This window comes from Monodon monoceros, unplaced genomic scaffold (assembly GCF_005190385.1).
Source record: "Monodon monoceros isolate NGI ecotype Baffin Bay Population unplaced genomic scaffold, NGI_Narwhal_1 Super_Scaffold_18, whole genome shotgun sequence".
In the NCBI taxonomy this organism is placed as follows: Eukaryota; Metazoa; Chordata; class Mammalia; order Artiodactyla; family Monodontidae; genus Monodon; species Monodon monoceros.
Window position 1 is genome coordinate 10,882,811 of NW_021703774.1, and position 16,108 is coordinate 10,898,918.

The 16,108-nt window shown below is 33.4% G+C and overlaps 1 protein-coding gene across 3 annotated transcripts in view; it reads left to right on the forward strand.

The window, feature by feature from the left end:
• The window catches only part of BRINP3 (BMP/retinoic acid inducible neural specific 3), a 415,363-nt gene that overhangs the window by 11,421 nt on the left and 387,834 nt on the right, over window positions 1–16,108 (forward strand). For all 3 annotated transcript variants that reach the window (XM_029229677.1, XM_029229679.1, XM_029229678.1), the window contains exon 2: window positions 10,976–11,261. In XM_029229677.1, the coding sequence (XP_029085510.1) occupies window positions 11,026–11,261 (236 nt within the window). In that variant the 5' untranslated portion in view covers window positions 10,976–11,025. The remainder of the gene's footprint in view (window positions 1–10,975; window positions 11,262–16,108) is intronic.

Consider the following 16,108-nt stretch of genomic DNA (forward strand, 5'->3'; position numbering starts at 1 on the left):
CCACTGACAATGTTTATAACCCACACTCCTAGGTTGAAAAGTTTGAATATTTTCATTTCCTTGCAAATGGATAAAAAGAAACTGAAGATTATTATTTTGAAATTTTAAAAGTTTTCCCTATGGCCTAAATAATCAGGATCTTTAAAAAACACTTTTTAATAATTTTACTAAACTTTCTTTGAAGCTTTCTTAAATGTACTCTTTTGTGTGTGTGTGTGTGTGTGTGTGTGTGTGTGTGTGTGTGACTTCAGAAGATACACTTCTATTTGCGTTTCTCTGTAGAGTAATTTCTAATTAAAAAGCTTATTTCACCTTCTAGGCCTGGTTAACTCCAAAACAAGTTTTAGTCCCCTTATAGATCAAGAGATTGATTTATTGTCCATTTGGACACCAAACTTCAAGTTTTCTGAATTTTATCCCAGTATTATGTCTTAGTCTTGGAATATATTAGTGAGTCTTTATTTACAGTAGTTCAGATGCCTTTGCTGAGCAGCAAGTTAGTATTGTACTTTCAATTTTTACTCAGGATCACTATAAATATTTTTAAAAAAAGCATTTCTAAAGCTTTGCAAAACTGTAACTGCTGACGTTGTCCATAAAGGCAGGGGCAAAAGGTTTATTATCTTTGCATTTACATGGATTTGCACATAGTATGTTTTTTTAATTAACTTTTTCCTCAAATTCTCTTTAAATTTACATTTATGTGACAGAATTCTTTTTACTGACAAGAGATATTTTATTCTCCTCACAAACGAGAATGCGTTTTATTATTGGATCATGCCAGAAAAAGCAGAATCATATTGCCAGTTATAGTAACCATATTAAATCCAGATGTCTGTTACCATTATTTCCACTCCACTCCTGTACATTGATTATTTTAATCTTTATTTTAGGCTGTCTTCTTTTCCTCTGTTTTCGTAGTCAAAGATACTAGTTATAATAAGGTTTCTGAAGCATTCCTTGTATTTTGCTTTAAAATTAGATTTTATAATCTAAATATACTATTCTAAACATCCTGCCTCCAAACTTCGTTCTTTAGTCTGTGGTCACTTTCCTTTTGAATTAAAATTGAGTACAATCTGAATCTTACCAAGATTTTTTTAATATAATCACTTATGTTGAAACACCAAGATATTTTATGTTTAAAATGTAAAGATAACCCAGGTTACTCTTGAACTTTGGGCTTTTAAGAATAATTTCTCCTATGTTCTGGACAGAATTAAAGAATGGAACTCACTTTCTCTTCATTTTTTCTAATCAGTTCTACCATCAGGTAGTAGCATTTAACTTCCTCTTTATTGGTAGGACAAGATTGTATTGACAGGATCAAGCAGGAGATTAGTTCCCTCTGCAGTATAACCTCCTCAGAGGAATACAAACCCTCATTAAGATGGAAAACACTTAAAGCTGTAATTCAGAGGCACTGTATTGCCTGATCAGCTAAATAAAATAAATAACGACAAGGACCCTCTGGAATACAGGTTTAGCAGAGTTAAATGACTAAAAAGTTTCACTTCTAAGGCCAGTCTTACAATGTGATTTAAAACAAGGAAGCCCATTTTTTTTTTTTTAAGAATAAGAAAAGTGAAAAAGTACAATAATAATGCATTACTAACATACTAAATAATGAAAATCTCTTATAAGCAGACTTAATGAAGCAGCTCATAAGGTTAAAAAAATAAAATAAAATAAAGAGGAATTCAAGTCAGTGCATGTTCCAAAACCTTACAATCAATGCGCATGACAGAGTTTTAAGCATTAGAGGCCAAAGGGATTACTATGCCAGCCGATCCTTCATCATCTGGTCATAAACAAAGGTGTTTAAGAGGATAATAGTAGTATATTGTAAAATTTAGAAGACTAATGAATGGAAATCCATCTACAGTTATTTAAATAATTTTCAAACCACCATATTGAGAACAATTTAAGGTAGTTGTTAACCCACCCAAACGTTTGTTTTTCAAATTCAAAAGGAATTGCTAATTCATATGAATGCATTCCATTCTTTCTGTAGCTGTAGTCTCTGAGTGGGTAACCTCAGGTTTCTGCAATGCCTGGAGTTGAAAGGGTTTGTTGTTTTTTTTTTTTTGCTTTAGGGATTAGCGTTACTTTTAGCTTTTTATAAATTAGTTTTACTTTCTTAAGGGAAAAATGAAAGAATTATCAATTCATAAGGAAAAGAAAAACTTAGTTTTTGGTTTAATTCCTAGATAGACTTAGTGATAAATTGCGTAGCTAAAAGTCAGAATGATTTTATTCCCATTTCAACATATTACTGTTTATTTGAACAGATGCACAGACAAAGGTAAAGCAATCACTTCTCTATACCCCTGGTGAAATATAGAAAAAAGAGTGGCAAAATCCTACCTATTTATATGGAATATGGTACACATTATGTAAAACATGCAAAATTTTATACCTTGATGAATATCTTGACATCTTTACATAATAAAATGCCAAATTCTACTCCATTAGGCTATTTAAAAATTCAATACCTTTAAATAAACAATGTCTAGATTATGGAAGAGCAATTTTAGGTCATTTGAAATCTAAAATTACAGATCATAACTAGAATTTAATTAAAGCCATAAATTAATACATCATTACTAAAGTGAGGATGTAAATCATTGCATAATGGAACTCTCATTCTTTTATTAAATTTGGCTATATACTATATGTAGGTCATGAACATTCAAAGATGAAAATCCATATGCACATGCATATTAGAAGATGATGCATTATATTATCCATGTGTTTGAATAAGCTCTTCAAACTGAATACTTGAGTTTAACTGGTGCTCTTAAAAAGCTATACCTTTAAAATTATTTTTGCTATATCCAGGGATCTTCCTTGCCAAAAGTTACTATAAAACATAACATACGTATATTTTTAGCAGTAGTCCTGAGTTTTCACACTATTGTTCTTTAAAATAATCTTATTAGAAATGATCCTCATATTCTTGTCATTATTTGGCATGTTTGGGAACATAAGAAAACTGACCTTATATAAAAATTTATGATTACATTTCAACAGAATATTAAAGTCCTCTCATTCCACTGAAATGTTATTATTTCTCCCACTGTGAGATACCAATTCTGTTTTATGTATGTGGGATAGTATTTTTTTCTTTTAGTAAAACTGTAAAGCAATTTATAACAAGATCGAGTAATCAAGCCTATTGAATTAATCTTACAGTATCTCTGAACAGCAGATAGGTAAATTAAATCAGTCTGATCGTGAGTATACTTTTTAGCTCAATATATAACACAAAAGCTGAAAACCTTAGTTTTCTGATTTTTTTAGTTTATGGTACATGTCTCAAAAGATATTAAACTGAATCACATTTAGTTGATTAGGATATAATCTTTATTGAAAACAGTAAATTATATGGAGCAGATATGCTTTGAAAACCCATAATATGAAAACCTATATGATGAAAACTCATAATATGTAGTTACTCAGATCCCTTGCTTATAATAGCCTGAGACAAAGTTATCCCATTTTAATTTTATTTTCTATTTTTATTATTTATATTGTCCATTTAAAGTTTTTATTTTGTTCAAAAGCATTTCAGTAAGTGACAACAAAAATCCTAATAAATAACCTTCAATATGCAATTAGTTCTAATTAGGCTGTAGTGTGGTATAACAGGGAGAGCTTGGTTTTCAGTTTGACTTCAAGAGAAATGCCATTTAAAGCTTGCTCTGCTGCATGTTTATTCACCTTGAACCTCAGTCATCTAAATAAGCAACTGGTGATAATAATGTATACCACACTGTGCAGCTTGGGGGTAAAATAAGGAAATATTGGTAAAATGCTTGGCATATCAAACGAACTCAATAAATGTTTATTTTGTTGTGAAGGAAATAAGTATAGCATGTCATTTTCATCATCACTGTCTTCCCCCCACCCCTCCACCCCGACCCTATAGGGTTTGGAGGGGCTTCAGATAAAGTTATCCCTAGAATATGACCTTCCAAAGTGGGAGGGGCAAGCCATTCAACTGCTGTTTCTATATTATTATTCTTTAAATTCAACAGTTGCAATACTATGTAAGACACTGTACTTGTTAACGAGAAGAGGATTTGTGTTTGACTTTCGCCGTGAACTCTCATTCATTTTGTCTATCTTCTGAAATCATGAATAAGGGAACATAAATGAAAAGATTCCTAGTTGTCCACAATTGTGTGTGAGATCATGATAATACCTTATATTTTTACCTAAAGCTAGTACAGTAATTAATAACGATGCTTTCATATCCTTGTTCTTAACAATTTTTGAAGGTTAAGAATGCTTTGCTTTGATACTACTTGAACATGTCATTTATGATTATGATTTGGACACAGAAACCATGACCTCAGAACTCCATTTCTCTCTTTTCTCAGCTATCAGAAACTTTGCCATCCTGAAGCATAGCTCAGATGCAAACTCCTTCGTAAAACGTTCTTTTTTATTTCCACATCGAAGAAGTTTTCTTAATCTTGCCATCCATATCACATTAATTACACCTCAATTTAGTACTTAATCATTTATTCATTCACTCAGACAATACTTATTAAGCAACTTTATTTCAGGCACTTTGCTAACTGTACTCAGCTGTCATTAAAATAGGAATGATTATTGTCCTCCTAAAACAAAGTTTATTTGGAGGCGGGGAGGTATGCAGGCAAATAGATAAAATATACATATAAATATGCAGTGTAAATGTGCTATAATAGAGGAAGTAATGGCTTCGTAAACTATGACCAGTCAACCTGAAAGGGTCACAGAGTCTTTGTGGAGGAAGTCACAACCAAGGCTGAAGTTCAAAGATAGGGTAGGGTTGGGCAGGTGAAGGGATCCAAGTAGAAATCAGGTTCAGGTGCAGTAAACTGCATAAGCAAAGATGCTGAGGATAGGGAGAAAGTGAGGTAAGTTTGCGGAATACAACTATGACTGAAACAGAGTTGATGTTTAGTTGATAATGGTGTTGGCATACACACGGTGGGGCATATGGATGAAGAGTTAAGCAAGGGAAGACAATTTTATAAATTTTCTTAGAGTTTGGATGTTATCCAGAGGGCAAAAGCATAATTATATAAGTGGGGTAAAACTGTTGTACATTCACATTTATCTTTTTTAGTAAGATAACTTTTGCAGTTAAAAGAAGAGATTGAAGAGAGTCACAGGGGTGCTAGGATGACCAATTATGAAGCTATTGCAGTAATTCAGTGAAGAGGCAACCGTGAGACTGTTGGGGGTACAGAATGACTCAGTCAAGTAAAGTGGGTATGGAAGAAAGTGATAGATTTGATTCATAGTGTTACATGAAGGGGGGGACCCCTTCAGGGCCCAAGAATGGGCTCTTGTCTAACACTCGGAAATGAATTCTCCGAGGAGGCACACATGCTGACAAAGCAAGAGACTTGATTGGGAAGCGGCGTCCTGGCGGAAAGCAGGAGGGTAAGGCAACCCAAGAGGACTGCTCTGCCCCGTGGCTCTCGGGTTTTATAGTGGTGGGGTTAGTTTCCGGGTTGTCTCTGGCCAATCCTTCTGACTCAGGGTTTTCTGGGTGGCGCGCGCATCTCTCAGTCGAGAGGGATTCCAGCGCAAAGGATCCTGGGAGCTTGGAAGGACACATCGTCTCCTCCCTCCATTTAGCCCCGCCAGACAATTCTTCCAGGTTAGTTTTATCAGACATACTGTGGGCTGGCGTGTCCTCCCTCCTTTCAGCCCCTCCTGAATTCTCCCAGTTAGTTTTCAGCGGCGCACTGGGACCTCCTGTTGCAACGCAGCTCAGGCCAGCGGTTATCAGCGTGCCTAGCGGAGGCTGGCGGTTTCGGTCCGTGGTTCCCTCACAACAGGAGGAAGAACGCCTAGAATTTGGAATTTGGAAGGCAGAGGAAAGTAGGATTTGGGCTTAAAGATTTGAGTGGATGGGGCTTCCCTGGTGGCGCAGTGGTTGAGAGTCCGCCTGCCGATGCAGGGGACACGGGTTCGTGCCCTGGTCCGGGAAGATCCCCCATGCCGCGAAGCGGCTGCGCCCGTGAGCCATGGCCGCTGAGCCTGCGCGTCCGGAGCCTGTGCTCCGCAACGGGAGAGGCCACAACAGTGAGAGGCCCGCGTACCGCAAAAAAAAAAAAAAAAAAAAAAGAGATTTGAGTGAATGGAAGTATCTATCATTTTTATCATTTTTAAGATAAGGGACCAGAAAAAGAAACAAATGGAAGAATGTTGATTTTCAGTTGACGGAAGTATTGGTTTTTGACAGAGGGGACCATAGGCAGTGGGTCCCACCTTACACACTGCCTTCCTCAGTTAATTCTAAATTTCTGAGGACAGAAGTGGTATTTTTAGTGATACCTGTGGTTTACCTCCATCTCAAAACATATCAGAGTATTTTGCACATTGTAAATGATAAATAAGATTTACTCTTTTATGCTTGTTTTCTATATTAAATAGGAATATAAACAATGAATAACTGTGGAAAAACTATTAAAAATTTACAGTTAAATGTTTTAACTTTTCCATCATTCATTCACTTATACAATGTTATATTTAACAGTTAATTACTGCAGAGCTAGCATTTATTTCAATACATAATAAAATAATTACCATATATTATGTAATATATGATAATACAATATGTTTTATATTTGAATAGAATTTGGGACATTTTATATAGATATACTTATTTTATAATAATAAAATGATTCTAAAATTTATGCTTAGTAGAATAATATATTACATTTAATTACTTGGAAGAATGTGGCTTTTAAATAAATACAATCACTTTGGGAATTGGAGACTTTATTTTGAAGATTGAAAGTTTTATATTTACACATTTTAGTATTAGTGATTATGAATGTTAAGGAGCTATTTTATAGAGAAATGCAGTAGTTGCTCAAATCGAGAAATTTAGAGAATGGGTATATGACCTTAGCAAAGCAGTCAGTTTTCCTTAGATTTTGTTCTAAGGGATTGAGAGAGAGAGAGAGAGAAAGAGATACTGACTAGAATATGTGGTAACATATAAACAATTGGTGAATCTAGTTGAAGGATATATGTGTGTGCTGTACTAGTCTCTTAGCTCTTCTGTGGGTTTTACATTTTTCAAAATAAAAAAAAGAAATATATTTGACACAATTACTTATGAAACTTCTTTGCATTTGCAAGGTCCCAAGTGGATTTTATTCCCTAAGAAAATACTTTAGATATGTTAGCAATAAAAATCAGTCCAAATGCAGACGTAAAAGAAGAAATCATACAGCATGCAATGTTAATTATTTAACGAATAGGAATCATTAGCATTGAAATACCAACTAGATATTGGATAATGAAATAATGTGGTGTAAATGATGAGCCTCAATGATGTTACACACAATTCTAAAGGATATATCAGTGATGCTTAGTCTTCTTTTTACCTTTATAGTTTCAGGTATACTAGAGATTCAGTTTCAATATGATAGGACATATTTTATTTTATAAATTTCAGTGGTTTATGAATTTCAAATACACATGGTATGTCAGTATTTTAGATAAAAGTAGTGCACTACCAGCCTGGAATAGGATTACAGAGAGCTAGTGAGGAAGAATAATTATATACTAGAATATATATGTATTATAATATTATGTGTATTTATGATGTATTTTATGTATTAGTATATATTACTATATATGTAACATCTTCTTGGTGTGTTTTCTTCTGTACAGATTCTCAAGGCCATTGGGTATTTGCAAGTAATAATGTTGTGTGAGTTGATAATGTTCTCACTAAATTTTATTTTATGAGAAAAAATTTGTTATGAGTAGGCCATGTACTAAAGATGTATTTTTAAACAGTACGATAATTCACTATTTTTACTTCCTTTTAGTTTATGAAAAGAAAAACTTGATCAATACCACTTTTTAACATGAACTCAAATTTTTGTTTTGTATTTAATGTTTTGTTGTGTTTTGATCTTCAATCTCTTTTATTCTTCATAAAATACACCCTTACATGTTCTGGAAAATATTGTGCATTGACATTGTTATTTCCTTAGTTGTTTGCTTAGGCACTTATCCAGGAATAGTAAGTTCAAGATCATTGTGCATTATCCCTGCACTCCAGGGAGTGGAATTGATGAATTCACTTACTTAATCATTTTCACTTTCTTTCATTGTACCTCATGATTTCTTTTCCTAGCAATACTTCTAAGTTTAGCTGTTTACTTCAGTAGTGACCTCCAAATGTCCTCAAAGGAATTCTACTGGTAATTGCCACTGGTAATCTATATCATAAAGTTATCATATTATAAAGGCCATTCAGTAATAATTTTAAAATTAGTACTCATATACAAAGGTGATTCAAATGTGCATTTACCTGCTTTTGTGACAAACTAGGCTAATGAAGTTCTGTTGTTCCTGAATATTGAGCCTAATGGCCACTTGTCCTAAGGATCTTTGGAAGCCTAAATACATAAATGTGTTAATGTATTTTAACACTACGTTTCTTCCTGTTTTGTAACTCTTCAAAGTTATTTCTCAAAGAAGGCTTCTGTAGAACTGTTGGGTATCATAGTTCGGTTTATTGTACATCCCTTTAAAAAGACCTTATAATATAATGATTTCAGTAGTTCCCCCAAATTAATTTAAACTTGAACAGGATTGTTATTCCCATGTGCTAATAAACTGTTCTTTCAGAAAAACTCGTTTCTGAACGTAAGTAGGAACATGTATCCATATCAGAAGTTGAAGAAACAGAAATAATTAAAACCTAACACTAGCATTTTTAGGTAGTTCCCCTGTACACAATTTAGGAAAATCTTTCCATTTTCTTATATGTTAATATTAGGGAATATGAGGACCATGAAACATCTTCAATATATTTGGTAAAGAAAATAATAAGAGCAGTTGTTCTGGGTAATTATATATTGAAAAATGACAGAATTTTAAAATAGGACCTTCAATGTCATCTAGGTCAATCATATCCTACTTTCACAACATGCTGTTTCTTAACAAAGTCATGTACTTCACCACAAAGAGTAGGGTTTAATTTGATGGTATATAATTACATGATTTCCTATAAGTATGAAATATGCTTTGAAACACTCCTAATGTCCTTACATGCTATAGGTGCTTTTCTACGTGCTTTATGTAAGTATAAGTTTTTGGTAACAATGATTAATTTGCTACCTTGAATATATTTGATCAGCAGAATAAAAATGTGTGTTTCACAAAGATAAGGAATATTTATTAACCATTTGGGGATTATACCATACCATCACACATAATAATAATTCTTAGTTTATGAATGAAAATGAAATATACTGTTTTTAAGGTAAATAGTATTGCTTCCACATAAGGAAAACAATATGTAAAAAAATCTATTTTCTTCATCAGAACTGGAAGTTATGATCTGAATCATTTGACAGTGCTATATTTATACAAGTAATTGATGGGGATACAGGATCTTTTAACTCCTACTCCAAAGTATTTTTATTATGTGATATTGTCCTTTCTTATGATAAATCATTGTTAAAACATCTTCACTTGTAAGATGTCTTCTGTTACTTACAGACGAGGGCATATTTTAATCATCACATTTTAAAATCACCACATAAACAACTCATATGATTGGGGCAAATCAGATCGTATGTGGGTATTGAACCTTTTAATTGTGTAGAGGGTAAGACTGAATCTAAAGACCTAGGTCAGCCATATTGTATCACTGTTTTGAGATAGTTTTTAGTGGCAAAATTGCTGTATACCTCTCATATTGAAATAGTTCAGGATTAAATTGTGAATTACAGGGTTACAACTAACAGCAAATTAAAATTATCAATCGCCATAACCAAACACCAGAGACATATGGCAACTGTCATAGTTAAAATATTTTACTTAATACTGTGCATTTTGATGGCTTCCTAAAGAGATTTTGCTGATCCAAAATGCTCACAACCAAACTTTCTTGCTAGTCAGAATTTATATAATGCATGGTTCTATGTGTTATAAATAATAATTTTGAAAAAGTTTGGTGAGATGGAAAGTAAAATTGAAATTCAAATATTTGTAGAATATTTTGCATAGCATATAAACTGCATCAGTTGCTTTGTGTAAGGTCATTTATATTATATCACATTGGGATGACACCTCTTTGTTACTTTGGTTTTGAATGCCTATAAAATTAATGTATGTGTTTTCATAGTTTATGTATAATCTATATTGTTTTAGTTTGTGTATGTATATAAATTTTGTAGGTATGCCTGTTTATCTTATGAATAAGACACAGATGTCCATTTAAATCTTTTAAATGTGCTAGAAATAATTTAATTATAATTCTGTTTAAATAATTAAGGAAGTTTTTCCCTAATAGAATAATGTTAAAAATAACTGAGCAAAAATGCATACCTCTACTCCCACCCACCCCCACATCCACCCATCCACGCATCTAAATATATTGCTAGAAATAGATAAATGATAGAGGCATAGATGCACACACTTATTTATTTACTTGTTTATGTATTCTTAGACCCACAGTTTCATTCCATCTCAGTTTATCTATATTTTAATCCATTTTAAAGCCTTTTTCTAATAAGTAAACAATAAAATACATGTATTAAAATTTATAACACAATTTATTAAGTAAACATATTCAGTATTTCTTTTGAAAGTGTCCAGTGTTATAAAACATTTAAGCTGAAAAAATAATTATGAGTCAAAACTTCTGATAGTTGTTGCTCAGTGGGTTTAATGATCCACTGTATGATGCTGTCCTGACAAGGCTTGCTGTAACTCAGTGACTTATTTTCCAATAAATACAAAAAGAACCAAAGTATGAAAGATATACAGCTCTGAAAAAAAGAAATTATTTCAGTTTACTTGTTAATCACTTTTGCTATTATCTGATTTAAAACACTGATATTAGACTTTTGAAAAAGGATTTGCCACTTCAGTACCTTAATTGCTAGAAAAGAATCTTCCAGGGGCTAACTAATTGCCTGTGTGTTTTGTCTAGGTGTTGAGGGAAAGCTAAGAGAATGAAGGCTCTAAGTCCCCAGTGGAAGCATGATATGGCGGAGCAGAGCTGGTGCTGAATTGTTCTCTCTGATGGCTCTATGGGAGTGGATAGCACTGAGTCTTCATTGCTGGGTTTTAGCAGTTGCTGCTGTTTCGGATCAGCATGCCACAAGCCCCTTCGACTGGCTCCTCTCTGATAAGGGACCCTTCCATCGTTCACAGGAATACACAGATTTTGTGGACAGAAGCCGGCAGGGATTTAGCACAAGATACAAGATATACAGGTATGAAGCAAAGGGAAAGCAATTACAGATATCTTCCTTGAAGGTGGTGGATAACTAAGTTGCTCTAAGGGAAAGTTTCAGGTGGGAAAGGGTTATTATCAGAAGGGTTATTATTGACCATTCACCATGGTAATGTTTTCTGGTTATTTAAAAGTATTTCTTGGAGATGTAACTTCTTATGGAAAAACTGGATAATGGTGACCACAAGTGCAGAACTCCTAAATTCTTGACTGCTAAACTGCCGTAAAGTAAGTTTCAGTTAACTCTGAGGCTGAGTTTATCATTTTAAATACTCAAAATTTTAAAAGGAAATTTCTTGAATGGCCTTTCCTTTCTGCCTTGTATCAGGATTTGTTACCTTTTTTTAGCTTAAGTGGAAATGGTGTCTTCTACTTAGTCACTGAGAAGTTGAGTCACCTCATCCTTCTTTACCTACAAGGTAATTGCACATTCAGAAGCTGGAGGAAATGGCCAGGGAATACAAAGGAAATGCAGATAAATAGGATGCGGTAACAAAGGCCAAGAAAAAGGAGGAGGCTGAGATATATGACCTTTAACTTCTACGGTTATTCTGTTTGAATCTAAATAAGTTACAAAAAAGGAGTCATACTCCACCCAAGCCTAGTGACTCCATTAAATAGAGGGGTATACAAGTGGTTGCCTGAATGGATTAGATTGCCTTGATCTATGCCATAAAGAATGTTTTATGAAGGTTATCATTTTGGTTTGTTTCTTCATGATAGAAATGTACAATTCCCAGTGACTGGTTTAGATGTATGCAGAAGCAAAACTTAGTTTTGTTTTTGTGCCTGTATCTATGTAGATCCTGTTATATAAATATTTTGTTTTATATGTGCACCAGAGGGCACTGTGCTTCTGGTCTGTATGCAGTCTTTTATACAGCATTGTGAGAAATGTATAAATCCTATCAGCCATGCATATTTACAGAAGAGACTGAGGGGTACTGAACATGTTCCATAAAGCATCACACAATTATTGCTCTGTGTGTGTGTGTGTGTGTGTGTGCGCGCGCTTAAATAAGAAATCCTTTAGTCCAGGTAGTCAGGGCCTGGTCACAAGTCTACAAAAAAGACATTCTACTTCTTTAAATGAAATGACAAATACTAAAGATTTCTTTCTGACATGCAGCAGGAAACAGTCAATATATTATGAGTCCAGCTGTATTCAGTTTTACATGTGTTTATGGATTTAGCCAGCTTTCTTTCACAAATTGAAGCTACTTGAATTTCAGACTGTGAGAATGTCTTCTATTTCAGCATTCTTCAAGAGGATTTTTAACAGTCTGTCAAACAGACTGATGCCAGAGCGTGTCTCCATGATCTATGGGCATCTCTGTTGGGAGGTCTGAGATGTTGTCTTGTGTGTGATTGTTGTGGTTCGGCTTATCGGTTGATCAGCTATGAGTTGCAAACATGGCTTGACGTGTTTAGAGGTTCTAAGCTGAATGAAAGAGACATTTTTTGGATCACCCCAGTGGAAGGTAATGAAACATAATGCCTTGGGATTTGTTTGCAAGGCTCGTGCATTCCCTGTAGTTTTCATGGGACTCTATTCTTAAACACCTTCAGTAACCCTCTACTCTTCATCCTTCCTATGTCTTTACCTTTGTGGCTTGAATAAACGTGGATGGAAATTGTTTATTTATAAACAATGGAATAAGATGTCCCTGTCCTCCTGCCTGGACCAGACTACAACTTATATAACCTTTGAAACATTGGCTAATGATGCTATGATCACTGATGGTTGCTATAAAATGGGCAGTATAATATACTCATGAGGACTCTTTTGCCTTGGCACTGTGAGATATTTCATCTGTCCCACTAGTATTTCTCCAAATTTCAGAGAATGCTATCCACTTATCCATTTGATATAATGGATCTGAGTTCTTCCTGGTAAAGTTGAACTTATTTTTGAGATATTACCACATCCCAAATCCAAGGATTAGAATAGCTTCCTGGTTTTTGGCTTTATTTCGTTTTTACTTTTGTTTTTAATATTTGTCTTAAAAATAATTATTAGAGACTTTATGTTTCACAAATGTTTACTCTAGTTATATAATTGGTGAATCTCTAAGACATATAGATGAAAAATTAGTATTTTTCCATATTAAGCACTAGATTTATCATTTTAAAAGACCACATAATTTTGAAAAGTGATCAGCCAAATTCTACTAGTGCTTATTATTACTGTCATAAGCTTCTTTATGCTAGGTATTTCGTTGACATAATTCCTGAAATTCTTTAGTTACGAATGTAAAACATATTAAGCCTGTTAAAATAATTAGGTCAAATTTCTTTCAGTTGTCTGTTTTCATTTTATCTTCTTCTTCAGTAACATATTTTTCTTTTCACTTCAAATACAGAACAGCAAGATCATAACAACTGAACATTACTAGAACCATAGTCAGGGCTTAAAGAAAAAAAGTACCACTTTTTCTTGATAGGCTGCATTTTTGTCAACTGTCAAAGCTTATGTTTTAAATTGAAGTGTATTATAAAGTATTTTTAGGTTTTATTCTGAAGCTACGTTATGACATAAGAGGTGATTATTTTATGAGCAGATCATTGAATTGAAGGCATAGAATGAGCTTGCTAACACTTAAATTGTTATTTGGTTAAATATTAAAAGTTGGATTTTCTGCTATCTTTTAGCTAAAGATTGATAATGGAACTTAGGGTAGGCATTTTAAGTAAGTGTTCTACTCTTAGACAGTGGGCTATGCCTAGAGAAATTGTGCCCCATTTGAAGCATAGAATAGGAGCACACTTGGCCCCTTAATAAGCTGGAGCCTTGTGACTACAGTTATTATGTTCTCGAAACACCCTCAGGCAGTATGCCTACCAGCAAATGCATAATTTTTTCCAGGCCGCGGAAATCCTCATTCTTTTAATAAGTTATGGAGTTCTGGATGAGGGACACCCTTTTAGTAATCCAGACACCATTATCTTGAACCACAGATATGAATTCTAAGGTCAGATGGGTGGTGATTTTTATTTCCATAAAAGAGACATTTCACATATGTAAATCTTAAGATACATTGCTAGACAATAAAAGTCTTTTTTTTGGCCTAACTTCTACCATTCTTTGCCTAACCACATGTACAAGTGAATTATGGGGGAAATGATGATGCTTTTCTTACAACTTTTTAAAATAATATTAAGATATGTCATATTACTGCCACTTAGCTTGCTTCTTCAGAGCAATTTTTCAAAGCAAAATTTGAGTGAGAATAGGAAAAAATTGAAAGAAACACGATGCCTCATGGGTCTTCCTGGTAACGTTCCCTGAGAAAAATTTTATTTAAAGAAAAGTCTTGGAAAGGATAAGTCAACCTAGAAAAAAATAAGTGTATGGACACTTCATGACAGGGGTTTAATGAAATAGTGTGTGGGGACGAGGTGGGAGCTTTTGAGTAAATAGTTCTGGAATTCGGGTAGCCATATGAGAAAAACAGAAGTGAGGTCTCTTTCCAATACCATATACACAAATCTGCTTTATATGGAATAAGGATCTAAATAAAAAAGGCAAAAATATTAAGTTTCTAGAAGAAAACAGAGGAAAACACTTTCAGATATGTAAGGATTTCTTAGAATACAAGGTATTAAACAATCAAAAAACCCTGATCAGTTCAGGTATGTTAACATTAACAGGAGTGTAGCCACCAGCAGTATCCTGGATAAATCTCCCAAGCAGAATGTAAAGTGAAAGAAGCACAACAGGAAAACTTTGCACATAGTATGATTCTATTATATGAGGTTCACAAAACAGATACAACTAATTTACACTGTTTAGATATGCATAACTAAAGACGGTTGGTAAAACCTTAAAGAAAAAAAAAAGCAAGGAAATGACTATAATAAAAAGCAAGGAAATGACTATAATAAAAATCAAGATAGCAGTTATCTCCAAGAGGAAAGGAGAAGGATGGGATTTTTAGGGGAGAACATGAGGGATTTCTAAAATAATGACAATACTCAGTTTCTTAAACTGGATAGTTGTTACACTGGTGTTAATTAGACCCTAAATATTTTAGACAATTATTCGTATAGATTTTATATTTCATAAAATAAAATATTTAAAAAGTAAGTGAATGTTGTGTCAGCTTTGAATTGAAAAACTAGAGTCCTCAAATTAAGTATATTAATTAATCCCTTTGAATTATTCCCCAGTTCAATATTTACTATTAAAGTTTATGAAGCCCTTTTATATTCCATAGAAATGTTCATTATGTGAGTAAGATATGCCCCAATACAAAATTATATTTTGGTATATATACATACATTCTTATACAAAAGTAAAATTTTTGCTTGTTGTTGTTTACAAAGACCTTCCATTTTTTCATATGTGATTTTAACTGTAGCCTTTTATTGATGGTATTATTATATCAATTTCAAAAAGTTAACATTCAGAGATTTTAAATAGCATGTCTATAAACAGTAAATGTTAAAAAATAATTAAAACCCATATTTTAAAATTTAAATTCAATAATCATCTTACCACAATTAAAAAAAACAAAAACAAAAGCCCCCATAGATAACTGACTACATCTTTGGAATTAAATCTTCTGATATGTAAAAACAACTCTATTGGACAACTCGTGTTTCCTTCTGTGTTCCCATATATTAGTCAGCTTTGCTTAGTAAATATATCCTTGATCTAATCTACATCCTTTGTTGTTGACAGAGATCTAATAAAACTGTGTTAGATTGTTACAGTCAAGGCTCCTGGTGAATCAGACCTCTCTCTCTCAACAGCCTTGTGTATTCCCTCCATTATTGGCTTTGGGCTTGGCATTCCCTTGTCAATGTAACATCAGCAAATATGAT